The sequence below is a fragment of the Rattus norvegicus genome, chromosome 13 (genome assembly GCF_036323735.1).
Source record: "Rattus norvegicus strain BN/NHsdMcwi chromosome 13, GRCr8, whole genome shotgun sequence".
Classification (NCBI taxonomy): domain Eukaryota; kingdom Metazoa; phylum Chordata; class Mammalia; order Rodentia; family Muridae; genus Rattus; species Rattus norvegicus.
In genome coordinates, this window is record NC_086031.1 from 87,480,765 (window position 1) to 87,506,735 (window position 25,971).

The following is a 25,971-nucleotide window of genomic DNA, read 5'->3' on the forward strand; positions in this document are numbered from 1 at the left end:
GGGATAAAGATAGAAGAGATCAGATGGGCCCCAGACTTGGGTGGATCCCCAGGGAGGGGGCGGGGAGTCGTGCTTTCCTCCTAGTGCTCTTGCCCCTAGCTCAGATTTCAACCTCCGATGCCTCCTTTGTAGCACGCTTGTTCAGAAAGGGGCGGGGTGGGGGGGAGGGAGGCCACAGGTAGGTTATAAGGGAAGGAGGGCCTGCAAGCAGCCTGCAAAGTGGGTAGGCTCTTGCGGTCCTAGGTGCACCGATCTGTTTGACCTAGTAGCCCCTCTGACTCGAGGCGGGAAGCGGCGATCAGCCTTCCCTCGCTTAGTTGTACAGAGCTCCACGAGGGGGCGACCAGAGCCCACGTGCGACCGCGTCCTTCTCTCTCTAAACTACAACTCCCAGGCGGCTCGGGGGTCCCGCCCGCCTTGTTCGGCCTCTGTTGGCTCCAATTGGCCGCCGCGGGAGGGGGATTGGCGGTCTCCAGGGCGACGGGAGGCGCTCGGGGCATCTAAGGCGGGGAGGCGGGTCCGCCCCCTATTGTGTGGCTGCGAGAGCAGAGCTGTGCGGTGCAGAGCAGGTGAGGGTGGGGGTGTCCTGGGGGTAGAAATGGGGTGCCAGCGGGGACAAGGGGAACAGCGTGTAGTTGTGGGGGACAGAGGGAAGCGGGAGGGCTCTAGAGAGAAGTGAAATTATCTGGGGGAGCAGAACTAGGGTAGTTTTGGAAGCGAAGTGGAATTACTGATAGGTTCCCCGAGATCTGGAAGAGTCTTAGAGGTAATGTAGGGGAGTTCTTGGCGGGTTCCAAAAGAAAGGCGTTCCAGGAGCCAGAGAATGCGAGGGAAAAGAGAATTGTTGTGGTAGACTATCAGAAGTGTATTGTGGGCTGAGCCGGGGAGAATTGGGGAGGTGGGGGATTCCCGGGAAAGCGGGGGTGGGGTGGGGTGGGGGGGAGGGCAAATGGGAATTCAGAAGGAGGCCAGCCAGGAGTGCTTTTGAGGGGAGACCTGCTGCAACTGGAGATTAGGTGTGAGACGCTGGAATTTTGCAGACACTGAAAAGTGTGTGGCTGGGATGGGAGTCCTGGAAGAAAGGAGGAGTGTTGGATGGAAAGACCGAAAGGACCGAAGACGGATGGGGAGTAGGAGTTGGGGTAAATTCTGGGGATGCTTTGGTCATCAGGCATTCTTGGTAGAATCACCAAGATTCTTGGTGGAGCTGGAAGAGAATGGCTTCTATGTGCTACAATTTGAAGGTTTTCTGGGGAAATCCAGGAGAGCTGGCTGTGCAACAGAAGGCCAGGGGATTATCAGGAGTCAGGCATACAGGGACATTATGCAGAGAGGCAGGGACGATACTGCCCTGGGAAGGGTATTTTGCTGACAGTGCTGAATTGTGGGAGGCCAAGAAGAGGGTGGAGGCCACAGAGCAGAGTCCACTTGGGTTTGCCAGGCCCAGGTCAGGGCCCTTTGCTTCTTGGTGACTGCCTTAGAGGCTGAGAGGGTGGTGCTGGCAGGGGTGCCTACCTCCCATGCTCTAGGGTTCTTTTTGTGTATCATAGGGACTTAAAAGCATTTTTTGTTTCTTCCAGATCATGCCTTTAGGGTTAGGGGGAAGGAAGGGCCTGGCAAATCCTGGCACCCCCAGGATACTAGAGAGGAGTGTGTAGGAGTAATTAGGGTGAAGCACTAAGTCAGGGTGTCTGGCAGAGGGAGGGTTCTCTGGCAACATCACGAAGAAAGTGGCTACAGCTGCCAGCCCTGGATCTGTCCAGACCTGGAGGATGCTGCCTCCCTCTCCCACCCCCAGCTCCTCCTCTCTCAAGCCCCTGACTCACTCACTGCCAAAAGCAGTGTGGATGGAGTGGAGACTGTCTCTAGGCTCCAGGGCTCCCCACAGAGCATGGGGAATAGGGTGAAGAATTGGGTGTGGGTGCTTGCTATTGAGTAAGGGGCTAGATTATCTTAAATTTGCTCTAGACTAGCTATCTGTTTCTGAGCAAGATCCTTAGGATCCTTATTGATCAGACCAGGAGAGAGAAAGAGAGAGAGAGAGAGAGAGAGAGAGAGAGAGGGAGGAGAGAATATGAATGAATGTTATCTGTTGCCTTGTTGACATCAGGAGGAAGGAAAGAAGAGTGGGGGTGCTTGGGGAGCTAGCTACTCCACAATGGTCTTCATCTCCAGGGCTTTCCTGATAAATCCTTTCCTTTTGTATGAGAACCCCCTAGTTTTCTTTGCTCACTTTGCTAAGAATATTGTATCAATTGCCAGGCATTCCCAAAATTCCTTTGCTTTTTCCTGGATCCGTTTCCTTACCTGTGCAGCCTCCACCAGACAGCATCCTCAAGTACCCTAGCGTTCCCATCCTAGCTCAATCTCAGGGATTAAGATCTCTGCTTTAGGAGCTAGGAGCTTGGTTGTGGTAGAGTCTGGCGGTAATGAAACCCCAGCAGAGCAACCCAAGGGTCCTTCCTGTCTCTGTGCAGGTCCCTTCCTTACCTCTATAGCTCTTTTCTTCCCTGTGCCTTGTTCTGACAGGGCTTTCCTCTGTACTCCTCCTCTGACCGACTCTGTATGTTGCCTTATATTTTGCATTTAGGTCTGGTGGTTCTCCCTCGGGTGTTGAGTGAGCTAGGCACCAACTGGAAGAGTGAGAGCTGAAACTGGTTGCCTGAGGCGGATCAGAACGTGACTGGTGCTCTCTGGGATTGCCGGGCAGTGGACATTCCTCCGGCCCCTCCATCTGGGCTCCTGTGGATAGGAGGGGCCGGGCGAGCAGGCCAGCTGGGCTATGATTTGGTGTCTCCGTCTGACCATCCTCAGCCTGATCCTCAGCCAAGGGGCTGACGGTGAGCCAGACCCCAGGGAACCAACAGCTCCGTGTCACCCTGGGATGTGACTGTTCAGTAAGGGGTTATCTGTGAGAATTGGAGAGTAGGAGAGGGCTAGGGCTGGTTTGGAGAGGTTGGGGTTCCCCCCCAATCACGCAATCTTAAGGCAACTTGAGAGCTGTTGACGAAGCCTCCCCCTCCCGCATCTCATTTTGATCCCTTGCTGTTCCCCATGCTACCCACCTCATAGGTCGAAGGAAGCCTGAGGTGGTCTCTGTGGTGGGCCGGGCTGGGGAGAGTGCAGTGCTGGGCTGTGACTTGCTGCCTCCAGCTGGCCGCCCCCCTCTGCATGTCATCGAGTGGCTGCGCTTTGGATTCCTGCTTCCCATCTTCATCCAGTTCGGCCTCTACTCTCCCCGAATTGACCCTGATTACGTGGGTAAGAGTTGTCCTTAGGCGGGAGGGGGAGTGTCACCAGCAAAAGGTAGGCTGCTCCTCGCTCTCTCCAATCTCATCTCCTGCTCCCCTGCTCCGACCGCTTAGCCAGCATGGCCCTGCTCCTCCCCAGTTGTGCTCCTCCGTCGAGGGATTCATTTATCTGCACGCGATGCATGCACACATTAGAGCGTTGCTGTCTTCGCTGTGGATGGCGTGTTGCATGGGAGATGCTGTATCCCGAGGATCCATCCTGACTTGCTAATTGTTCTCATCTCATGCAACCTTCCAGACTCGTCTTGATCCCCGCTTTATCTCTGGGTCTCTGGGTCTTCTATCTGCTGCTCTGTGTCATCCCCTTCCCTGCCGTTCAGAATGCCAGTTTGGAGGGTCCAAGCTTTTAGGGAGTGGGGTAAAGGGACAGCAGAGTGGGTACGGATGTGGGCTCTTTGGGTATGAGGTGCACAGTCTGATTGTCAGTTGCAGAGAGCATGGACGCAGACGGGTTACTGGAGGAGGCTCCCCGATCAGTTTCCCCCAAAGGTCTGGGCATAGATGGGATTGGCTGGGTCTGTGCTTCTAGAGGCTACAGTAGAGGCATACGGTATAGGTCTCCCTGGAGTCTTCTACAGCACCCTAGCTTGCATCCTGGATGGAGCCCTAATCTGAGTGGCTTACTATAAGGCCTCAGAGGGCCTGAGGGAGGCCCTAAGGGTAGATTTGGACTGCTGGGTAAGAAAGAGCCTTGGTACTCTGTTTTCAGGAGGGAAAGGTTGCCTGGGAAGATGTTGTTGGGGTGCCTTGTCTGCCTTTGGTTTGAATCCTGAGGGAAATCCTGGGATTGGCTGGGCCCTTGTCACAGGCTGGTGAACTGAGGGAGGTGGTGGTGCTGGCAGGTGCCGGCAGGAGAGAGTTTATTTTCAAACTGGGGGCAGTTATTGGCAAACAGCCTAGTTGGGAGTGTGCGTGTCTGTCTATACAAGCCCTGGGGACTTGATGAAAGTGGGCCCCAATTAGCGCGAGTGGAGAGAAATGGTACAGGCAGAGCGGCCTTCCTGTCTGTGCCTGCCTGTGCCCAGGGGTCTTTGGTTTCGGGGGCTAAGGACGGACAAATTCAAATGATTGCCAGGCTGAGGCAAGGCAGGGGGTGGTGGTGGGGAGGTGGGAAGAGCTTCCTTCCTTCAGACTCCACCTGGGGGATGTGGGACTCTGCCTTTGCCCCAGCATCCGTCTTGGGCTTTTCTCTTGGGCTCTGGGCAGATGAGCCAAGAGATGGCTAGAGCTCCCCCGTCTACCTGTGGATTTTCTCCAGCCTGCAAGTCTTTGTGTTTTACCCCCTACTTCTAGCCTTTGTCCCCACTCTTGCCCCTGAGTTCAGCCACTTGGGTCCTGCTCTGGTGAAGACCCCAGAGGGAGGCCTCTGAGCCCATTAACCCTTTACTGCTTCACGGTTCAGGAGGGGCCTCTCCGCCTTTGTTCAGGGGACTCACAATTGCAGTTGCTAAGCAACAGGAGGTGGAGGTTGCTGAGGACAATGCTGTTCTGTCATAAACCCTGTGGGCAAGTGAGGGAGGAGATGGCCTGGGACCGCCATGAGGCTGGTGGCCTAGAATCATGAGTGAGAGTAGCTCTGGGGACCACACTGAAAGGAAAGCTGGTTTTAGGGGTTCTAGAAGCTGTGGGGTACAGGATCCTAGATGTGTAAACCAGTACAGGAGTGGCAAAAAGCAATAGAAAATGGTCTAGGACTAATCGATTAAGTAAACTACTGTGTTTAAAGTATTTAAACATAGCAGCACCTGGGTGTTGTGAAAGGGGGAAGGGCGGTGTTTGAATTTGTGAGGCTGGCTCTTGGCCCTTGACTTTTGTGCTGGATTTCTTGGGAGTTTCAGAGATGCCTCAACAGAGCAGCTGGACTTGTGCTTTGTGACTGACCTAAGTCGCTTAGTTGCTTGATGAATCAATTCCGATTGTCCGTCCAGAGCACCTAATAATCTCACCTTTCTGCCTTTGATCCTTCCGAGCTGTCTGCCTCCCTACATCGTCCCAAAATGCCTCCTCGTGCCCCTGGCTTCATCGTGCAGTACGTGGGCACTGTCACAGTCATGATTTGAACTTCTGTGTGAATGCTCACTTGTCTGTGTTCATGGTTAAATTTAGTGTGGGCTTCTTGCCTTTTCAGAGCCCAAGAGAGCAGACTCTTTCCTTTTCAGACGATGCGTGTAGGCAGATCTGAAGTCCCTTAGGTTTGGTCCCACGGGGGGGGGGAGGGCGGGTTTGTGGGAGGTGTGGTCGGGACACAGGAAGTGCCACTCCGGTCACCTTGTTTTGAAACACTGCAGCCTCTCTGGACCTCCTAGGGAAGTTAGTTTGTACAACACGCTGCTCCGAATGTTCTGGTTACCAGACGTGAGCAGTGTGAGGCATCAGCTGGCGACGTTTCTTGAGTGAAATCAGATTGTGCGCAGTGCCCTGAACACCACTCTATTCTAATGACAGCGGTCAGCAGAAAGCGCTCTGACTTGGTAGACCCGGCTAGGTCTCCTAATAGCTATGAAAGTTTGGAAGGAAGTTTAGCATTAGGTCCTTCATCGGTGATGGATGTTTTGGGAGGATTAGGTAGGGCGACAGTGTCTAATATTACATAAGCTCATATTCAGGGCTCAGCCTTTCTGTCTTCACTCTGGAGCTCACACATCACCATGATGAAAGCTTCCATCTTGTGGGGCTTGAGGAGGCTGCCGTCTGGGGTCTGCTTGGCTCAGTGGCCTGGCAGAGCAGGGTGAACGAGGAATCCTGCAGGTTTGAGGAAGGGTATTACGTTAAATATTTACCTGCATGGTAAGTGGTTTTATCTCCCGGGTGGGGGGTTATACACCTAGACCTATAAGCAGGCCCACCCATTCTGAAGAAGCCACAGGGACCAACGGTTAAGAATTAAAAAGGGCCACTAAGATCAGTAGCTGCCCTAGATCTCTCTCCCACTCTCATCTTTCCAGGGCCATCAAGGAGCACGCGGGCTGAGTTTCTCCTTCAGATAGGCCACCCTAGAAGTGGAGTGGAAACAGCTTGGAGGAGTGGGTGGCACTCCGGCAGCTTTAGGAGTGCGACCGCCACTACCAGGGAGGACTGGGATAGGCAGGGTGTCATCTGGGAGCTCCATTTGTCTGTCCTGTGCATTTTAGAAAATACCATTCGTTCGCACCAGAGGTCAAAGTGAGGATGGGCGACTGCTAAGAGTAGGGGGTACAGAGCCCCTGAATGACGTAGGTGAGAGACACTGCGGGCCTTCAGGGTGGAAGATGACAGTGAGGGAAATACTAACATTTAGGAGGTAGGATTTGAACGATGGAATAAGTAAGTAAATGGCAGACAGCGATAGGAATCCGGGTTGTGCCAGGCTCCACGTAGGGCAGCCTGGTGCATGGCGGTTGGTACAGTTCGCTGATGTAGAAGAAGAAACAGAGGTGCCACGTTATCAGATGAGGGGTGGGGCCCAGGTTGAGTGCAGGCTTCTGATTTCAAAGATGCATCTTCACTTACTCGTGTAACGGCCTTTTTGGGAGCCTCCAGTAATGGCAGACGCTATGCACTTCCCCTGCATCATCTCTTGCCTTCCGCCCGTATTCCGGTTTCTCCCTCTCTCATTCTGACTGAGGAAACTGAAATGGACAGGTGGAGTAACTTGCAAAGGAGAGTGGGGCCGAACTGGACGTGTGCCTGGGTACTCGGGGCTGCCAAGCATATGCCTTTCTCAGGGAGACTGCATTGCTAGAGATATTTCAGGCCATCAGGGTGCCGGGTTCCCTCAGAGGAGGGTCCTGAGGGGACCAGGCGAGCACGTCTCAGCCTAGTGGTGTGCTGTGGGTGCTGAGTTGGTGGGAACCAAGGGTCTTTTTTTTTTGTGCTGTGGTGTGTGGTTTTGTGGGGCTGCGTGTGGTCAGTCAGCTGGGGCGTAGAGGGGCTGGCTGGGCTCTGGAGGCTGCTGACGCTGCTGCCCGCCTGGGTTGGACTCTGGCCACTCTAAGGCGCTTAGGCCGCTGATAATAGCTCTGAGGGATTACAGGCTTTGGTGGATGAGGTTTGGGTCCCTGGGAGGGCCCCAAACACTGCTAGAGATTTCAGGGGCAGAGTCCTGCAAAAGCGGGAGTATTCCCAGAGAACTTATGTCTTGGTCTTATAAAGTCCCTCAGGGATGGTGAATCCTGTAGGAGACGCCTTCCTCTAATAGTTTGGGAAGTCCAGTGTATTTCAGCACAACATTCGGTCCACTCAAAGCCTTGAGCTTTTCTGGTCTGGTTTGGGTCTCGGCTCTTGAGAGGCAGGAGCAGTCAGAAGGATCGAACGTAGCAGTGTGCCCTCAATGACCTCAATCTCTTCTGTTCCTCTGGTGACCCTCACTCGTGGATGACAGACCTAGGCTATTCTCACCCTCTGGGAACGGCCAGTGTGACCAGAACTGGGAGGCTTTGGCAGAATCCCCTCATTCAGCGCCCTTGATTCAGGACTTCCCTCCTCACAGGACGAGTCCGTCTGCAGACAGGAGCATCTCTCCAGATTGAGGGGCTCCGGGTGGAAGACCAGGGTTGGTACGAGTGCCGCGTGCTCTTCCTGGACCAACACAGCCCTGAGCAGGATTTTGCCAATGGCTCCTGGGTGCACCTGACAGTCAATTGTATGAAGCGGGGAAGCCCGTGGTGACGGGAGGGAGGAGAATGTTGGGGACCCTGGTAGTAAGGGGCATGAGAGAGTTCGGTGCAGTACCGATGCCCTACCCATCCTGGCATTGTTCACCATACTTGCTCATTTAAGGCTTGCCACTTACCTCGGCCCTCCCTCACGCCCTCAGTTCTTCAGATAAAATCCAATCAGCCCATAGACTCTGAGTCAGGAACTTTCACTACTTGGCCAAGGTCATGGATAAGGTCTATCGGGCCCTGAATGATTCAGTTCACCTTGCATAGTATTTTTTTTTTTTTTTTTTTTTTTTATTATTTAGGGCCTTTGTTTCTCCCTCTCCACCAAAGGGGAAGCAGTAGTAACCACATTTCATAGGCGATACTGAGGTGGAGAATCAGATAGAGGCAGCTTGATTCCCGCCCCTCCTGATTTCCAGACTTCCCTGGGCACTTGGCTCTCCCCCTAGTTCCGGGCATGCAGCCTGTGTTCAGCGTGTGTCTTGTTAGGATGGTCCCAACAGGCAGGTGACCCTGGGCTAGTATTCCCGTGTACTGCGGGCAGGCTCCAGCTCTGAGAGTTCTCGCTGGCTTTTGAACTCTGCTTTGTGGGATGATAGCCTTTCTGGCAGCCCCTGATGCCTCTTTCTCTTACAGCGCCCCCTCAGTTCCAGGAGACGCCTCCCTTAGTGTTGGAAGTGAAGGAACTGGAGGCTGTTACCTTGCGCTGTGTGGCCCTTGGCAGCCCTCAGCCTTATGTGACTTGGAAATTCCGAGGACAAGACCTTGGCAAAGGCCAGGGTCAGGTGCAAGTGAGTGGGGTCAGCTGGACTGCGAGGACAAAAAACGGGAAGGCAGGAGTGGGACCGAAGCCAAGCCCGGAGATGGGTCGGAGGAGGGGCATGCCATCGGCTTCCCTGAGGTTGAGGTGCTGCCTCCCTCTGCTGGCCAGTTCTGGAAGCGCAGGGTGTAAGGCTGACCAAACAGGAAGGGCTTTTCCTTAAAGACTCCTTACCTAGGTGCGGAATGGAACACTGTGGATCCGTCGGGTGGAGCGAGGCAGCGCTGGAGACTACACCTGCCAAGCCTCCAGCACTGAGGGCAGCGTCACCCACACTACTCAGCTGCTGGTGCTAGGTGCTCTTTGGTGGAAGGGCAGGGCAACCGGGCCACTTAGAGTAGAAAACATGACCTATACCGGGGAAGCACATGGAAGATTGGGAGGACGCTCATGTTTGAGCAAGGGGCCCTGTAGGGTGAGAGAAAGGGTAAAGAAACAGTCAGTTTAGTGCCCAACAGTGCATTGCAGTGGAAAGGATATGGGTGTTGGTGTTAGGTCATGAATCGTGGGACCCTCCTGAGTCCTCACAGATCTCAACAAAAAAAAAAAAAAAAAAAAAAAAAAGAAAGAAAGAAAAAAGAGGTTCTCACAGGACTTTGACAATCACAGGAAGTGACATATAGCCCATGTATGCTGTGCTCATTTGGAAGGAAAGGCAAATGGGGCATGTGAGGTATCCATGTTAGCACTGTGGGGAGAACCGATTAATGTATGATCTGCTGGAGTATCCGTCTCCTTGGTACTTGAGAAGAGAAGCACTGGGTGATATAGTTATGAGGAAGGCCCGCCAGGAAACCTTGCCTTTCTTTCTGGCCTCCCTGGACCCTCCTCCACATACAGTTTCTAAGCAGAAGGAAACAGGCTGTTTCACTTGTCGTTCCTCGTGAAACAAGGCGGACTTGGGAAAGGGAGTCGCCTCTGGAATAGGACGGGTTTTTTATCACACATTCCGATTTGAGTCCTCAAGGCCCTGTAGCAACTTGGCCCGTTAGTACAAAGGGCAGAACCAGGAAGAGGTGTAGAAGGGCCCCGAGGGTTCTGGGAAGGTCATGGGCTGAGGACACTTTCCTGCCTTTTTGTACTTCCCACAGGACCCCCTGTCATTGTGGTGCCCCCCAACAACAACACAGTCAATGCCTCCCAGGATGTCTCTTTGGCTTGCCGGGCTGAGGCATACCCTGCAAACCTCACCTATAGCTGGTTCCAGGATCGTATCAATGTCTTCCACATCAGGTAGGGGAGCCTATCTCTTGGGTAGTGGAGGCAGGGGATTGATGAGTAGTCTCTGAGGGGCTCCTAGTCTGAGGACTAGGTTCCTCTTCACACGTGCCACATTGCAGCCGCTTACAGTCTCGAGTGCGGATCCTGGTAGATGGAAGCCTGTGGCTACAGGCCACTCAGCCTGATGACGCCGGCCACTATACCTGTGTTCCCAGCAATGGCTTTCCGCATCCACCCTCAGCTTCTGCCTATCTCACTGTGCTCTGTAAGTCTGAGCCCCAACCCTATACTCCTTCCACAGCCTGCTCCTCCCCCTGAGACAGACCAATGACCTTATTCTCTTAACTGGTCTCTGCATTCCTCCAGACCCAGCCCAGGTGACAGTCATGCCTCCCGAGACACCCCTGCCCATTGGCATGCGTGGGGTGATACGGTGTCCGGTTCGTGCTAATCCCCCACTACTGTTTGTCACCTGGACCAAAGACGGACAGGCCTTACAGCTGGACAAGGTACAGGCTTGTGATGGGGGAAGGAAGGTCTTGGCTAGGTTTTATTCTTGTCAGAGGGCCAGCTGCAGCCCAGCAGGTAGCTGAGTTTAATTCAGCACCGTGGCTGGGAAACGTGTTTCTTACCAGATGCCAATGTCAGGCTGTGGCTGTGGAGGGGAGGCGAAGAAGTATCCATCCCTGGAACGTTGCCTTGAGGGCAGAACTGCCACAGAGACTCTTGTCAGGCCAGGGAAAGGCCACGGCTTTTGTTTTTAGGTCTGGTGGAGGATAGACCTGTAACAGATTCTGGGCCTTCGGTGAGGTAATAGGCCTTGAAGAGTGGGCAGTCATTCCATGCAGAAACCCCTTGGCCGAGGCAGGGCATACAGTACAGTGTGCTGATGGAATGATAAACCGGGCAGTGAGGGGGAGCTACAGGGAGCACCTGTAAGGACTTGAGAGGTGTAGAAAAGGCTGGAATGACAGGTTGGGTCTGAGAGGAAGAACTGCATGCCAGCTTAATATGACCTCATTCGGAGCTGATTGGAATCTTTTGTTTGTCTGAGGAGACTGTAAATTCCTTGAGGCATCACGTCTTTCCAACCGAGTGTCTTTTACAGTTGTAGCATTTGGTAAATTTTCGTTGGAAGTTTCCAAAACTCTTTTTTTTTAAAAGATATTTATTTTATATATAAGTACACGGTCACAGTCTTCAGACACACCAGAAGAGGGCATCAGATCCCATTACAGATGGTTATGAGCCACCATGTGGTTGCTGGGATTTGAACTCAGGACCTCCGGAAGAGCAGTCAGTGCTCGTAACTGCTGAGCCATCTCTCCAGCAGCAGTGAATTTTGGCAGTGGTGTTGTTGTGTCAGGGCTGTGGTTTGGAGTTTTTAGGAGCAGATCCCGAAGGCTTCGAAGCAGCGGAGACAGTTCAGGTGAGGGGTTACTCAGTCTGAACCAGCAAGGGCCTGAAAACAAGACAGAGCGAAACAAAAGCTCTCCTGCTCAGCCCAGAATGACAGACAAGAAGTTAGGTGCAGAGATCAGGGGACCACACTTCATCCAGGAGAATGGGAGACTTTCTTAGAGAAATGGATTGGGAGATGAAGAATTTAGTAATGGAGAGTGCTGGGTGGGGCAGGCAGACAACCCAAGTGTCTCAACCAGAGGGATGCCATTCATGCTATATTCTCTGTGACTGGTGCCAAGCTGTGTTGTCACGGTCTTGCACCCCTTGACAGCACAGACAGAAGTGGAGGACCAGAGTGCAGAGAGAGGGTCAGGCTCAGACCCAGAGCTGATGAGTTTATCTCCTGAACAGTTTGCTCTGTCGTCTCCTCTCTTGAGTTGTCCCTCCTCACCCCAGCTTTGCCTCTGTTGAGTTTCTTTCTCGATTTGTCATTTTCTCTGCCCTCTAGTTCCCTGGCTGGTCCCTGGGTCCAGAAGGCTCCCTCGTCATTGCCCTGGGAAATGAGGATGCCTTGGGAGAATACTCCTGCACGCCCTACAACAGTCTTGGTACGGCTGGATCCTCCCCTGTGACCCGAGTGCTGCTCAAGGTGAGGCTTGCAGCAAACCTGCTGTGGTAAGGCCAGGTGGCTGGATGTGTGTTCTGAACCATGTCGGCAGGGTGGAGTAAGTCAGAGAGCGGTGGGAGGGGCTCCTACGTCTGTTTCGTATGGTGGTCATAGCAACAGCCATCAGACTACACAGAAAAGATACCGGGCAGTAGGACGTCGGTCACGTACGCATTCACGAAATGAGGTATCTGTCTGGTTTTAATCCCATAGGGAATAGAGCAAAGGGGAGAGAGGGGGTGACCTGTAGAGATTCGTCTATCTCAGAGTCCTGCCCCGGCCCATTACCCACGCAGTCCTACCTGCTGGGAGCAAAGACACAGGTCTGAGAGATGGAGAACGGGACAGTATGACAGGGACCTGGGAATGGGGGACACCAAAGCTTAGAGGTGGAAGAGAGGCTGTGAAAGAGGCCCCTCCCAATACAGATCTGGCCTGCAGGCTCCCCCGGCTTTTATAGACCAGCCCAAGGAAGAGTATTTCCAAGAAGTAGGGCGGGACCTACTCATCCCTTGCTCCGCCCGGGGAGACCCTCCTCCTATTGTCTCTTGGGCCAAGGTAAGGCTCCCCACTCCTGACTCAGCTCTACCTGGGTCCATGCCCACTGTTTCCCTGGCTGTGCTCTCGGAAAGGAGGTTTAGGCTGCCAGAGGCAACACCGGGAGGGCACAGGTTGCTTGGAGAAATGAGCGGCCCCCTTGGTGAGGGGTGGCTGCGTGTGTCTTCAGGGCTGACCAGTGGTTCTGTAGGTGGGACGGGGGCTGCAGGGCCAGGCCCAGGTGGACAGCAACAACAGCCTCATCCTTCGACCCCTGACCAAGGAGGCCCATGGACGATGGGAATGCAGCGCCAGAAATGCTGTAGCCCACGTGACCATTTCTACCAACGTATACGTGCTAGGTTAGTGGCCCAGGAGTGAACTGGGGCGGGGTGGGGGGGAGAGCCACGTGAAGCAGGAGATGGGAGTATTGTTTTAGGGAGGTGTATAGACGGGGTTTGCGTGTATGGGATTCCCCCGAGGTAATGGGGTGGAGAGTAGAATCTCCGACTTACTCTTCCTTTACCCTACTTCAGGGTCCTGATCTCCCTCCCTTCCTTCCATTTCCCCCTACCCAGGCACCAGTCCCCATGTCGTCACCAATGTGTCTGTGGTACCTTTACCCAAGGGTGCCAATGTCTCTTGGGAGCCTGGCTTTGACGGTGGCTATCTCCAGAGATTCAGTGTCTGGTATACCCCACTGTGAGTGACCCGTTCCTGGCTTCACCCTGGCCCTATCTGGCCCTCTGCCCTTTCACTGCCCATCCCTCTCTTTGCCTAGCCACATGCTGGCTCTGCTGTCTCATGTTCATAACAGTCAGGGCTGAGGTTCTGAGGCTTTGGTGGTTGCTGATGAGATCTTCCTATACCCCCCCAGAGCCAAGCGTCCTGACCGAGCTCACCATGACTGGGTATCTCTGGCTGTGCCTATGGGGGCTACACACCTCCTAGTGCCAGGGCTGCAGGCCTACACGCAGTATCAGTTCAGTGTCCTTGCTCAGAACAAGCTGGGCAGTGGGCCTTTCAGCGAGATCGTCCTGTCTATACCTGAGGGTAAGAGTTCCCCAGCTCTATACTACACAGAAGAGGATGGGGAAAGGCAGGATTGGTGGGGTGGGTAGGGAAGGGCAGTGTGGATATGGTGGGTGGGGAGGGCAGTGTGGATAGGAAGACCTGGGGTGGAGATGGGGCAGACACTGAGCAGTGTGGGGGTAACAGAAATGCTAAAGCAGACTATGTGGGCATTTGGGGTTGGGGAAGGGCAGGGTGGAGGGACAGGATGAAGGACTCTGAAACTCCTAACCCTCCTATCCCTCACTTGTCTGTCTGCCTGTTCTATTTAGGGCTTCCTACCACACCGGCTGTCCCTAGGCTTCCTCCGACAGAGATGCCACCTCCCCTGTCCCCTCCTAGAGGTTTGGTGGCAGTGAGGACACCCCGGGGGGTCCTTTTGCATTGGGATCCCCCAGAACTCATCCCTGAGAGACTGGATGGCTACATCCTGGAGGGACGGCAAGGCTCCCAAGGCTGGGAGATCCTGGACCAAGGTGTGGCTGGCACGGAAATTCAGCTGCTGGTCCCTGGCCTCATCAAGGTGTGTGCTGGAGGCAACATATCAGGGAAGGGTCAATGTCCTCTTCTTTCCTAATTCCGCCTTCTCATCTTGACTTGGCCATTTTCACCTCCTGTCCTACCTCATTCTTACCTCCTAACTGCAGTCTTCACAAAGGGGACTATGGAGGGCAGTACTGGTCCCGACCTGCTCCATGGCCCTCCACCTCTAATTCCCCAGGACGTTCTCTATGAGTTTCGCCTCGTGGCCTTTGCTGATAGCTACGTCAGTGACCCCAGTAACATAGCCAACATCTCCACTTCCGGTGAGAACCCGGTGTGTGGGGGTGAGGGTGTGGTGGTGAAAGTTGCTGGAGGTTATATGGAGCTTCTCTGCTCACTGATCCTCTCTCTTGTTCTTTGCCCAGGCCTGGAGGTGTACCCATCCCGCACACAGCTACCGGGTCTCCTGCCCCAGCCTGTATTGGCTGGTGTTGTGGGTGGAGTCTGCTTCTTGGGCGTGGCCGTCCTTGTGAGCATCCTGGCTGCCTGCCTCATGAATCGGCGAAGGGCTGCTCGCCGCCACAGGAAACGTCTACGCCAGGGTGGGTGCCATCACTCGCCTCCCCTAGGCTGCTCTTTCTCCCCCACTCTCATCACTGGGGTCCTGAAGTACTCATAGGCCACTTGAAAGGATGCCCGTCCCCTTTGCATGGCCCTGGGGCAGCATTCTGGTACCTGGCTCTGCATACCCTTTCCCCAGTCGGATGGAATGGGGCTGAGGGTTTCAGTCCCCGGGACTCGGGAGAATCACTTGCTGCTCTCCCGTCCTCACAGATCCACCTCTGATCTTCTCTCCACGTGGGAGGTCAGGCCCACAGTAAGTCCTTTTTTGGCTTCCTCCTGCCTTCCCACTGCTTCCTATGTTGTTACTTTCAGAAGGAATAGGAAATTTAAGGGAAGTGAGAATAGGCGTGTGTTGGCCCCAGCTCGGAGACTAGTTCTACATCGTTCATCTTCCACTCCCACCGCCTGGCCCTGCCCTTGCTTGCTCTCCCTAGCTCTGCTCTGTTGTGCAACAAACCTGGCAAGGCCAGACCCCAGTCTTCTGTCCTTCCTTAGCTCTGCTCCTGGCTCAGACAGCCCTGACAGCGTGACCAAGTTCAAGCTTCAAGGCTCCCCAGTCCCCAGCCTACGCCAGAGTCTGCTTTGGGGGGAGCCTGCCCGACCACCTAGCCCTCACCCGGATTCTCCACTTGGTCGGGGACCTTTACCATTAGAGCCCATTTGCAGGGGCCCAGATGGGCGCTTTGTGATGGGACCCACTGTGGCACCCCCACAAGAAAAGTTATGCCTGGAGCGGTCAGAACCTCGGACCTCAGCTAAACGCTTGGCCCAATCCCTTGACTGTAGCAGTAGCAGCCCCAGTGGGGTCCCACAGCCCCTCTGCATCACAGACATCAGCCCTGTGGGGCAGCCTCCTGCAGCCATGCCTAGCCCCCTACCAGGTCCGGGACCGCTGCTCCAGTACCTGAGCCTGCCTTTCTTCCGAGAGATGAATGTGGATGGGGACTGGCCACCTCTTGAGGAGCCCACACCTGCCTCACCTCCAGATTTCATGGGTAGTCATCCCTGCCCCACCTCATCTTTCCTTCCTCCACCCGACTCACCTCCTACAAACCTCAGGGCAGTGCTTCCTGGGACACTGATGGGGGTCGGGGTCTCCTCAGAGCCCCCTTACACAGCTTTGGCTGACTGGACACTGAGGGAGCGGGTGTTGCCAGGCCTTCTCTCTGCTGCCCCTCGTGGCAGCCTCACCAGCCAGAGCAGTGGGCGGGGCAGTGCTTCCTTCCTGCGCCCTCCCTCCACAGCCCCCTCTGCAGGGGGAAGCTACCTCAGTCCAGCTCCAGGAGACACAAGCAGCTGGGCCAGTGGCCCTGAAAGGTGGCCCCGAAGGGAGCACGTGGTGACAGTCAGCAAAAGGTAAAGTCAGTAACTTCTCATTCTTGCCCAGGCTCTCCACCCTGTCCTGTCATTTTAGATCGACTCCACCCCCAATCCCCCATAGTCGTCACCTTCCACGGTCCACTCCCACCCTGAGACCAGAAGACCCCTTATCTTGGAAGCTCTGCTGAGGTCCAGGAAGCGCAATCCTTCCTGTAGAGGACCCTAGGTCCATCCTTTTCTGGTTACCCTCTACTCCTCCGCCCACACTTTCCCTCCTGTCCTTCCTAACAGGAGGAACACCTCTGTGGATGAGAACTATGAATGGGACTCGGAATTCCCGGGGGACATGGAGCTGCTGGAGACTTGGCACCCAGGCTTGGCCAGTTCTCGGGCCCACCCTGAGCTTGAGCCAGAGTTAGGTATGTGACCCTCTAAGCAGGCTGCACTCTCCCACACCCACCCTCCTGTGCTGTGAGCTGCCCTGTCTGTTTCCCAGGCAATTCCTGAGTCTCAGGCTCCCTGCCCTGGAATGTCTCTTGCTCCCTAGGCCCACTCTGCGCAAGGGCCCTTTGGAGCCTCAGGCCCAAGCCCTTCAGCCAGTGAGTCACAGTATCTCTTCATACACTGTCCTGTCTTCCCTTTGAAGGTGTCAAGACTCCAGAGAAGAGCTGTCTCCTGAACACCACCCACGCTCCCGGCCCCGAGGCCCGCTGTGCTGCTCTTCGGGAGGAATTCCTGGCTTTCCGACGACGCAGGGACGCTACCAGGGCCCGGTTACCAGTCTGTCAGCAGTCCATCTCTTACCCTGAACAGGCTACTCTGCTATGAGCACACTTAGTGTGAAACTAAGAAAGGCATATGGATCTGCCAAGGAGGCCAAGACCTGGGCTCCAAGCTGGGGCACTGCCCCTACCTCTTTGTGTCCAGTGATAGACCCTGATGGTGGCCTGGTGGTAGGCTTGTGTGAGCTTGGTATAGAGAGGATATACTGACTCTTTAATTGAGTCTGTGTGTGTGTGTGTGTGTGTGTGTGTGTGTGTGTGGTTTATGGTGTGGGTGCAGGTTTTTTTTTTTTTAAAAACAGGTGAATAAAAGTCTGCAAAAATGTTTCTCTGTTACTTCTCTTTGTGTTTAAGAGAGTTGAGGAAGTCCCTTGATATGTACAGAGGGTTTTGAATGGGACACATTCAGCAATCATTCAAGAAAATAGTGGTGGAGTGCCTGGTGGAGATCTGCTGTGCTGTTGGGCTGGAAGCCTGAGAAAAGAGAGAAGTCACCGAGATAATGCCTTTGTCCTTGGGAAGTTCTTTCTAGTCGGTGAGGTCGACTACCTTCTGTGATAAAGCTGTTAGCTGGTTATCACATTGGCACAGAGAGTTCAGTTTGAGTCAGTATTTAGTAAATACTTACAACATGTGGGGATTCCTGGGACACTCAGGGAGATTGACAACACTCCCTGTGTGCCAAATACCGCTCAGTTCTTTCCCTGTGCCGTCTAAGTCTCCACCGAGTGGAGTTTATTTTGGGAGTCTGAGCACAGCAACTAAAGCTGAAATTGACCAGAAAACCACACAAGCAGGTGACATGGCAACGAAGGAAAACCCCAGCTTACAGGCAGAGCAACACCCTAAAGGTGCAGAGGACTGAAACTTGACCTTCTGTGGGTCTGAGCAGGACTTTTGGGGAATAGAGAATGCTAGGTCAGGGTAGAACTGGCTGTTGTTTTGGTAATATCAGGCTCAACAGGGGACTCCACCATAATTCGAAGAGAGAAAAACACTGGTGGCTTTTAAGTGGGGAACTCCACTAATTGAAGCCTGAAAAAGTAAATGGTGTTCTGGACATGCCTACCTTATTGCTACCCACTCTTAAGGGGCAGAAAAGTGCCTGCCAACTTCCTCCACTAAGCCCCCCACAGCCCTCCAAGATCTATGAAGAAATGTCAACTTATTAAATGGGAGATGGAATGGAGAGAGAAACTGAACCCCAGGTCCCAAGACCTACCACACCCTTAAGGCCCTGGGCAAGGAATGACCTCACTGTTCGTTATTTTTCTTTTTTTTTTTTTTTGCCCGGACTTGAAGTTAAATGGCAAGCAGAACCACACGGGGATGCTGTCCCAACCTGCAAGCCCCAGTCCTGATCGAGCCCTTTCCTCGATCCTTAGGGCTCTTCCTGTACCTCCATTTACAAAAGGCCAACCTTTTTGTAACAGTAGGCTCCTCGCAGAAACAGGTCTGAGATCGTGAGCTAATCTAGGCAGAAAGTTTCCTACTAGGAAACAAGTCTATGGCTGTTGAGTGGAGGTTGAGGAGCTCCGGGATGGAGATCTTTTGCAGCGGTGCCAGGGACTCAGTAGGTCCTATAGGGCTCATTCCCGCCTACTGACCATCTATCTTAAGCGCTCCAGCATTCCACGCGGCTGCGCCTTTAAACCTTCTTGGCCCTTGCCCCGCCCCCGGTCCGCCCCGTCTGAGGCGGGACCCTCCAGAAAACTCCAAGCTCGGCCGGGTCTTGAGCCCCACTCGCCACTGCAGCCCCTGCCGTGTGTGCGCTCTCATCTAGCCGGCTTGGACGGTGAGCAGAACTTGGGGGATCGAGGCAGCGGGGTGGGGTTGGGAGGGTATGTGTGTGGTCTGTAGAAAGCAAGAAGCGAACACTTGAGACTTGCTTTAGGGAGCCTGGGGGTTGAAGATCACAAGGGTCCGAACTGGGTGCCCCGCCCCGTGCTGTCAGGTCCGGTTCCCAGGACATCTTTGCATTGTTCAACAATTAAGTAAGGCAAGCTTTACGGGCGCACAGACGGGGCGTCCATCCCGACCCAAAAAGGTCGGGTTCAAAGCCCCAGCAGTTCGCTCCAGCGTCGAGTTCTCCTTAAAGGAGAAGGAACGAGGGCGTCGGACGTCCGCAGGCTGCTGAGTGGCCGCAAGAACTGGGTTCTGGCGCGCGCCCCGGTGCGTCTCCGCGGTCCCTGAACTTACCGCGCGACCCATTCACTTCCTGGTCCAGGAGCACGTGTGGGCACTGCCTGCCTTCTGTGACCCCGAGACCGCCCTTTTGGTCCCCTCCTGCTAGTTCGTTGTCTGGGTACTCGGGGTCACCAGCTGGGGTCACGGCTCTCGGTGAGTTATTTGCACAGTAGCCTCGTCTTCTGTGAAACCCCCTTCTTCTGGAATGCCTTTGACCTCGGATATTTCGAGGCTGCAGCCCTGACTGCACTCGGATATGTCCTGTCTGTAGGGCTTGGCTGCTGTCCAAGCTCCCTTACCCTAGCCTGAGACCCGCTGCCCCCTCCCGTGCCCCCTGCTGCTGGGAAAGCCGGTGGTGGCCGCGGGCGGGCGGGCGGGCTGCCCAGACCTGCGTCACCCCAGTGGCGGGAGGGCGGTGGGTGACTCATCCACAGTAACGGCCCAGGGTGTGGCCGTGGGGGTGGCGGCGGCTGAAGGGGCTGGACCTGCAGACCGGAAGTATCGGGCTCTGCAGGCCTACCTGTGTTTGCATCCGAGAGGTTAAGGGAGATGTGGTATTTGTGGAGCAAAAGCAGCGGTGATGGAAAAGTGGAGGTGCTGGGTAGAAGACCTGTGGCTGGACGGGTCCCCTTGTTCTCTAGAGCAAGTAGTCAGGATAGCTCATCTCTAAGCTCCTTCCAGTTTCTCCTTCCTGAAGCTCAGGATACGTCTCAGACTGCGGTCCAAGGTTGGGAGGGGTGAGCAAGGTGCTAACGTTCCATAGCGGCAAATAATCTTTGTCCTTGCGATCCCCTTGCACACTCATGACTTTGCTGTCTATGCTGGTCCCCAGGGTATTGGCCCCTAGTCTGTGTTCACCCCATGGTTTTGCCCCTCCACATTGTCAGGTGTGGGCTTTTTAGCTCAGAAAATGTCTTTCCTATTCTGGATATGTCTTTTCTGTTTTTCTACCCACAAAATGCATATGCCCTCCAGGCCCTCCAGAGTTGCCCCTCCATTCCCCGCCGCCCCCATTCCGGTTGTACTCTATGCCCCTTCGCCTAGAGCCTCCACCCAGGTCCGTGTGGAGTGGGTGTTCCTGCCCCGGGGGGGGGCCCCACCCTGCCTCCATTCCTATGTTTGGTACACAGAAGCCATAGCAACGGCCTCCACCCCTCCTCTCCTCCTTGCGCAGCCCTGTGGCTTCCTGTTTGTGGAGTTTAGCTTTCTCTTCTGCTCAGGACTCTAGGTGGTTAGGGGACTGCCCCCTGGTGGGGGAGGGTCTTCCCTAAGTCATCCCTTTAACCACAGTGCCCCTACTGGCCTTCAGCCTACCCATACGGCATTTCTGTTGTAGAAGTTGGGAAGTTCCCTACATTCCACTCACTCGGTGAGAGGAGAATCCCATTGTCTTCCCAATACATAGTGAAGAATCCTCCTACTTGTCTCCCTTGCCTTCAGCGTTGACGTTGATGGGATGAGGTAAACTGCCAGCCATGGTTTGGGTGGAGCACCCGGTTGGAAGGCCTTTTATGGCTCCTCCTCCTATCCCAGTTACTGTAACCTTGTGGGTCTGGCTGAGGATGGTTCCCAGGGCTCCAGTCAGCTTTAGTGTTGTCACTGCCAGCCCACCATGCAAGCTACCCAGTTGTCTTCACTTAGGATACCCAGTTGTAGGCGTCTCCCACACCTGTGTTCCAGCTGGAAGGATCTCTGTAGCCCACACTAGAAAGAGACTTGGCCATTTTCTCCTTCTCTGAGGGAGGGCTGGGGTGGGTCTCCTGGGTGGAACTAGGGTGGGTCTCTCCAGCTGCAGCAGCCGACACCCATCAGTTGCCTGCCTGCCTGCCTGCCTGCGGGGATTGGGAGAGAGACAGCTGCTGGCCAGGCAGGGCCATCTGGGAGAGGCTGGTCTGAGAATCCCGCCCCGTGGCTCTGCCACTTTGGGGTTCTAGGGTCATGGCCTCAGAGTGGAACGGAGACACTGCAGCTGGAGACTTAACAGCCCAGCCAGCTGCGTCCAGGCTGCAGAGCTGGGTAGGGAGCTACTGGAAGGGTCTGTCTCAGGACTCTCTTCTTCCACTCAACCCTGGTCTCTGGTTAATCATTCTCTTGCCCTTTCTTTACCTGTGCCTGGGCTCCAGGCACACCAGCTCCTTGGAAATAGCCCCAAGCAACAAGAGGAAAGTTGTTTCCAGAAGAGAGGTCTAGATACTGTGCAGGGAAAAGAGGCTTGCGTGTGATAGTAGCCTCTAGCCCCTTCCTTTTCTTATCCTGGTTTCTAGCCATTCCATTGTAGTCGGAGGTTACAACACCCCCGCCTTAGCCCGAGAGCTGAGTAGCTGCGGCTGGACAAGTGAGGGCAAGGACGCAGGCTCCTCCTTCGGCCCAGGTCTCAGCCACTCCACTTGACTACCTGCGTTCATCAAGCTAAGTGTGTGTGTGTGTGTGTGTGTGTGTGTGTGTGTGTGTGTGTGTGGCCTGTGGTGTGGCCCAGGTCAGGACCCAGTCTGACATTTATCTGGTCTGGCAGGGGGAAGTCTCCTAGTGAAGTTTAAAAATAACTGAATCGTGGGAAGGATCCTGCCAGAAATGTGCAGCTGGATAACCCAGTGTAGAAAGGAGCAGCCATGTTGCAGGGTGGGGGAGGAGACTGACCCGACACACAACCTCTGCCCAGACATATGACATTATTAGCGACAGACAGCCTGGTTTCTTTGGCAGAGCACCAGAGCCCTTTGAGGGGGTGGTGGGAGTGTTTAACCTGGGGTGCATGAGAGAGGGAGCCAGAATGACTTCATCCCTTAAGACTGACCTGGCTTGGAGCCAGATGTGGGCTCCCTTCCTCTCTCTGAATGGAGGCGCTTGTCCTGTGGATACCATTTTGTGAGCAGTCGGAAACAGCTGGCTCTATTTCTGAATAGAGAGAAGGACCCCTAAGCAATGGCTTGGGATTAGCAAATGAAGGACAGTGTCCCTCCTCTGTCCCCGGCTCCCCTGTTCAGTAGCAGTACTTTCTCTCCAGGTTCCTGGGTGTGGCACCTGTCAGTAAAGTGGTGGGTGTGGCAGGCAGCCCACAGTGAAATGCCGGCCAATTCAGGCTGTGGTCAGAAGCCGTCAGTCCTTCCTAACCAGGGTCCTCTAGGAACATTAAACCCAGCTATGCAGTTTGCCACTCTTCTTTCTCTTCCCAGGTTTCCTTGATAATCACACCCAAGGCTCTGGATTAGTTTCCCCTTTCTGCTGTAACAAGCTATGAACCTAGCCACACACTGGATGCTCTGATAGATAGTTCTAGAAACTCAGTGGGAGGTGCTGGCCGGGCCAAACTCACTGGGGCTGAGGAGCTAGGGGAGGATCCATTTCCTTTTCTTTCTGGCCTCGGGGTATTACTTGGTTCATGACCCTGCCTGACACCCTCCCTGCCTTCACTTCTCCCTTGCTGCCTTCCCCTTTCACTTACTGAGAAAGAGAACTGGGCCCACCTGGCTGAGACAGGCTAATCACGCCATCTGCAAAGGCACACCCTACCTTTACAACTATGTAAGATGATGTATCTCCCAGTTTTGGGAATTACAATAGGGTCGCCTTCGGTGGGAGAGTAGGCAAGAGGGGTTGGTCTGCTAATCACCGTTCCTAGAAGGGAAAGGAAGGAATTTGTTTTGTCTGCTAGGTTTCTCTCTGGAAATTCCCTCTGCCTGCTGATGTGTGGGCCTACCTTTCCCAGCAAGCCCACCCAGACTGCTTCTGTCCCTCTCCTCCTATTAATTCCTGTAAGATGATCTGAATGGTGCTGCTTAATATTTGTGGTGTGCACTGTTCCCACTGTCACCACTACTCCGTGCATCCTCTTGATAACACTATGGATAGTGGAGAACTAAAGACTTCATTCTCTTCTGCAGCCCCTAGTACAGATCTTGGATTCTGTACTCTTGTTTCCCGAATCATTTTTAAGGCTTCAAAGAGTAGGGTTGGGGGCTAGACTGATCGATTGGCCTCTGTCAAGCTTCATTACTCCAGATGAGGAGCTGAACAGAAATCATTCCCTCAAACTGCATTCCAGTGGGTCCCAGGCTTCATTCTATACATAGAGCCATTCATTCAAATGGAATTTTAGTATCTGTGTGGCTTCCTTACCAGCCAGAGTTCAGAGCCCTGGCAGTGCTAGCTCCTGGCCAGTTCCCTCCCTGGTCTTCAGGGGCCCCCCAGTGCCTTGTACTGTAGAATGCTGACAGTGGGCCTGGTTCTGTCCTCTCCACAGTTCTTCACCACTGTTCAGAATGGCCAACAGGGGACCTTCGTATGGCCTGAGCCGAGAGGTGCAGCAGAAGATTGAGAAGCAGTACGACCCAGATCTGGAGCAGATCCTGATCCAGTGGATTACCACTCAGTGCCGGAAGGGTGTGAGCCAGCCCCAGCCAGGGCGGGAGAACTTCCAGAACTGGCTCAAGGATGGCACGGTGAGGGCTGGGCGGGGAGAGCAGGGCGAGCAGGGACTGTTTTACACAAAGAAAAGAAGAAAAAGAGCATGCAAATGCAAGCTTGTCAGCCTGAGCTTCTTCCTGGGGCTGAAAGAGTTTCCATGTCTTCTGTTTCCGAGGAGGAAAGGTCAGGTAGATGTGCCTGTTGCATCAGGACCTGGTAGGTGCTGGTAGAGTAGCTCTTTGGAAAGAGGGTGAGAAGGTGAGCCCCAGGCAGTGGTTCTGGAGTAGTGAAGAAAGACTCAAGACTGGCCCTCTATCTGGGTTCAGAGGCAGTAGGCACCTTGAGGTCGCCACAGGAAAGGCGTCTCTCTCTGGTTCTCTGTTCTTCAGTTGTCCCATCCTCACCTCTGCCCACTGCCTCTTCCAGGTGCTGTGCGAGCTCATTAATTCACTATATCCTGAGGGGCAGGCCCCAGTAAAGAAGATCCAGGCCTCTACGATGGCCTTCAAGCAGATGGAGCAGATCTCTCAGTTCCTGCAAGCAGCCGAGCGTTATGGCATTAACACCACGGACATCTTCCAGACTGTGGATCTCTGGGAAGGTGAGCCAGGGGCCAGGGCTCTTACCCAGGAGAGCAGGAGCTGGGCCAGGCAATCTTTACCAAAGAAAAAGGATAGCTGATGGTTTTCCTGGGGACAAGTGTGTGTGTGTGTGTGTGTGTGTGTGTGTGTGTGTGTGTGTGCGCGCACATGCATGTATATTTGATCAAGGATGAGCCAAACTGCAGGTTGAGTTTCAAACAATGAATTAAAAGTTTAGATATCAGGCTTGCAGACCTAGTAGCAGGTAGGATGCTGGCATCCAGTACTTCTGCTGAGATGATGTCACTGTTTTCTTCCAGGAAAGAACATGGCTTGTGTGCAGCGGACACTAATGAACCTGGGTGGGCTGGCAGTAGCCAGGGACGATGGGCTCTTCTCTGGGGACCCCAACTGGTTTCCTAAGTAAGTATCTGTGGGATAGCCATAGGGCCTTGCTGGTACAGCACTCCTGCCTTTCCTGCCTGCAGATAGTAGAACCAGTCATTACAAAGCACCTTTACAATTCCAGAAGGTGGCAGGTGGTGGTGGTGGTGGTGGTGGTGGTGGTAGCAATGACTGTCCTTATGGAGAGACAAAGAAGTGCTTCTGGGCACCCAGGAGTCTCAAAGGCAGAGTGGGTGTCACTGTACACACTCCAGGGAAGAATTTACTGGGGTAGCTAGCCTCCGACCACCTCCTAACTTGTACTCCCCCTTCTACTCAGGAAATCCAAGGAGAACCCTCGGAACTTCTCGGACAACCAGTTGCAAGAGGGCAAGAATGTGATTGGGTTACAGATGGGCACCAACCGTGGAGCCTCTCAGGCTGGCATGACTGGCTATGGGATGCCCAGGCAGATCCTCTGATCAGACCCTCCTCTTCCCCTGCCCTCTATGAATGGTTAATATATATGTATATATATGTTTTAGCAGACATTCCCTGAGAGCCCCTGGCTTGCTAAGCTCCCCTCTGCCAGGGTGGGTCCAACCTATCTTGTTACCTCTGGCAGTGCCTGATAATTGCCTCTCTCTCTCTGTCTCTCTCTCTCTCTCTCTGGGCTTACTAATGCATTCCTTCCCCCACAACCATCAAAACTGGACCAACAAAAACCCTGGGACCAAAGCCTCCTTCTTCCAGCATGTTTCTGCCTTCCTGACCTCTGTTTTTAGTCCATTCCTTGGCTAGGAGTCAGAGATCCTGCCCTGTGGCCCGGTGCTGAACTGACCCTTCCTTCTACAAGTAGGCCTCTCCCTCAGCTGTGGCTGCAGGCACTTCATTTATAGGGAGGGGCCTGTGGCTGTCACTCCAGCCACAGCTGGACCATACTTACCACACATCCGGGCAGCTTCTCCTAGCAGAGGCCCTTTGGCTTCTTACTTTCCATTCCTCTCACTTGTGGCTAAGGGGTGGAGTGGAGGAGACAGAGGTAAAAGAGCTGCCCACCGTGGTCTGGGGCTTGAGGAACATGAGTTTGCTGATTTTAAGTAATAAAAAATCTCATTCTCTTTTGGATGGATTCTGGCTGTTTCTTGCACCCATTTCGAGGGAAGGAAGAGAAGGCACAGTGGAAGGCTAAGCCCTGTCTTCGTTTTCCTTCTGGTCCTTTCTCTGTCAGTTGGTTTAGGGGAGGACAGGGTGGATTTGACATGGGACAGGACCTCGCAGCTGTTGTGAGGTAGGATCCTTTATGCAGATTGTGTGGCCTGTGTCTGCAGGATGGGAGAGCTTTCCTTCTCAGTTTGGGCAGGTGACCTGCTGTTCCCAGCCTGACAAGGAGAAGCCTGGTCTAACAGGAGAGCATTAAGGGAGTTGGGGCAAGATGGCCCCCTTGTTGAAGCAGGCTATTCCAACTTGGGTTGCTGAAGGGGGTGTGGGTGGGGGGGTCACAGTGGCTGGCTGGAGCCAAAAGCTGGGAA

At 54.2% G+C, this 25,971-nt stretch overlaps 2 protein-coding genes across 11 annotated transcripts; both read left to right on the plus strand.

Annotated features, from left to right (window-relative positions):
• Nucleotides 1-214: 214 nt before the first annotated feature.
• On the plus strand, nt 215-17,210 carry Igsf9 (immunoglobulin superfamily, member 9). 7 transcript variants are annotated; one of them, XM_006250290.5, is made up of 21 exons: nt 215-569; nt 2,591-2,840; nt 3,073-3,261; nt 7,780-7,932; nt 8,591-8,745; nt 8,953-9,070; nt 9,866-10,007; nt 10,115-10,260; nt 10,362-10,504; nt 11,908-12,048; nt 12,508-12,624; nt 12,815-12,965; nt 13,182-13,305; nt 13,481-13,656; nt 13,947-14,197; nt 14,396-14,480; nt 14,583-14,759; nt 14,992-15,034; nt 15,277-16,137; nt 16,393-16,520; nt 16,748-17,208. In XM_006250290.5, exons 2-21 carry the CDS (start codon nt 2,783-2,785, stop codon nt 16,927-16,929), a joined length of 3,540 nt encoding a protein of 1,179 aa, XP_006250352.1. In that variant the 5' UTR covers nt 215-569; nt 2,591-2,782; the 3' UTR covers nt 16,930-17,208. The 7 variants fall into 7 exon arrangements, with proteins under 7 accessions (XP_006250352.1, XP_063128444.1, XP_063128443.1 ...); XM_063272373.1 differs by having other exon boundaries at nt 434-569; nt 7,780-7,846; NM_001107197.1 differs by lacking the exon at nt 215-569 and adding an exon at nt 625-737 and having other exon boundaries at nt 16,748-17,210.
• Nucleotides 17,211-18,585: 1,375 nt separating this feature from the next.
• On the plus strand, nt 18,586-25,564 carry Tagln2 (transgelin 2). Of its 4 annotated transcripts, none has more exons than XM_039090801.2 (6): nt 18,586-18,678; nt 21,335-21,441; nt 23,311-23,509; nt 23,901-24,075; nt 24,376-24,478; nt 24,780-25,560. In XM_039090801.2, exons 3-6 carry the CDS (start codon nt 23,330-23,332, stop codon nt 24,919-24,921), a joined length of 600 nt encoding a protein of 199 aa, XP_038946729.1. In that variant the 5' UTR covers nt 18,586-18,678; nt 21,335-21,441; nt 23,311-23,329; the 3' UTR covers nt 24,922-25,560. The 4 variants fall into 4 exon arrangements, with proteins under 4 accessions (XP_038946729.1, XP_006250357.1, NP_001013145.1 ...); XM_063272375.1 differs by lacking the exon at nt 18,586-18,678 and adding an exon at nt 20,412-20,531; XM_006250295.4 differs by lacking the exon at nt 21,335-21,441 and having other exon boundaries at nt 18,626-19,223.
• The last annotated feature ends 407 nt before the right edge of the window (nt 25,565-25,971 follow it).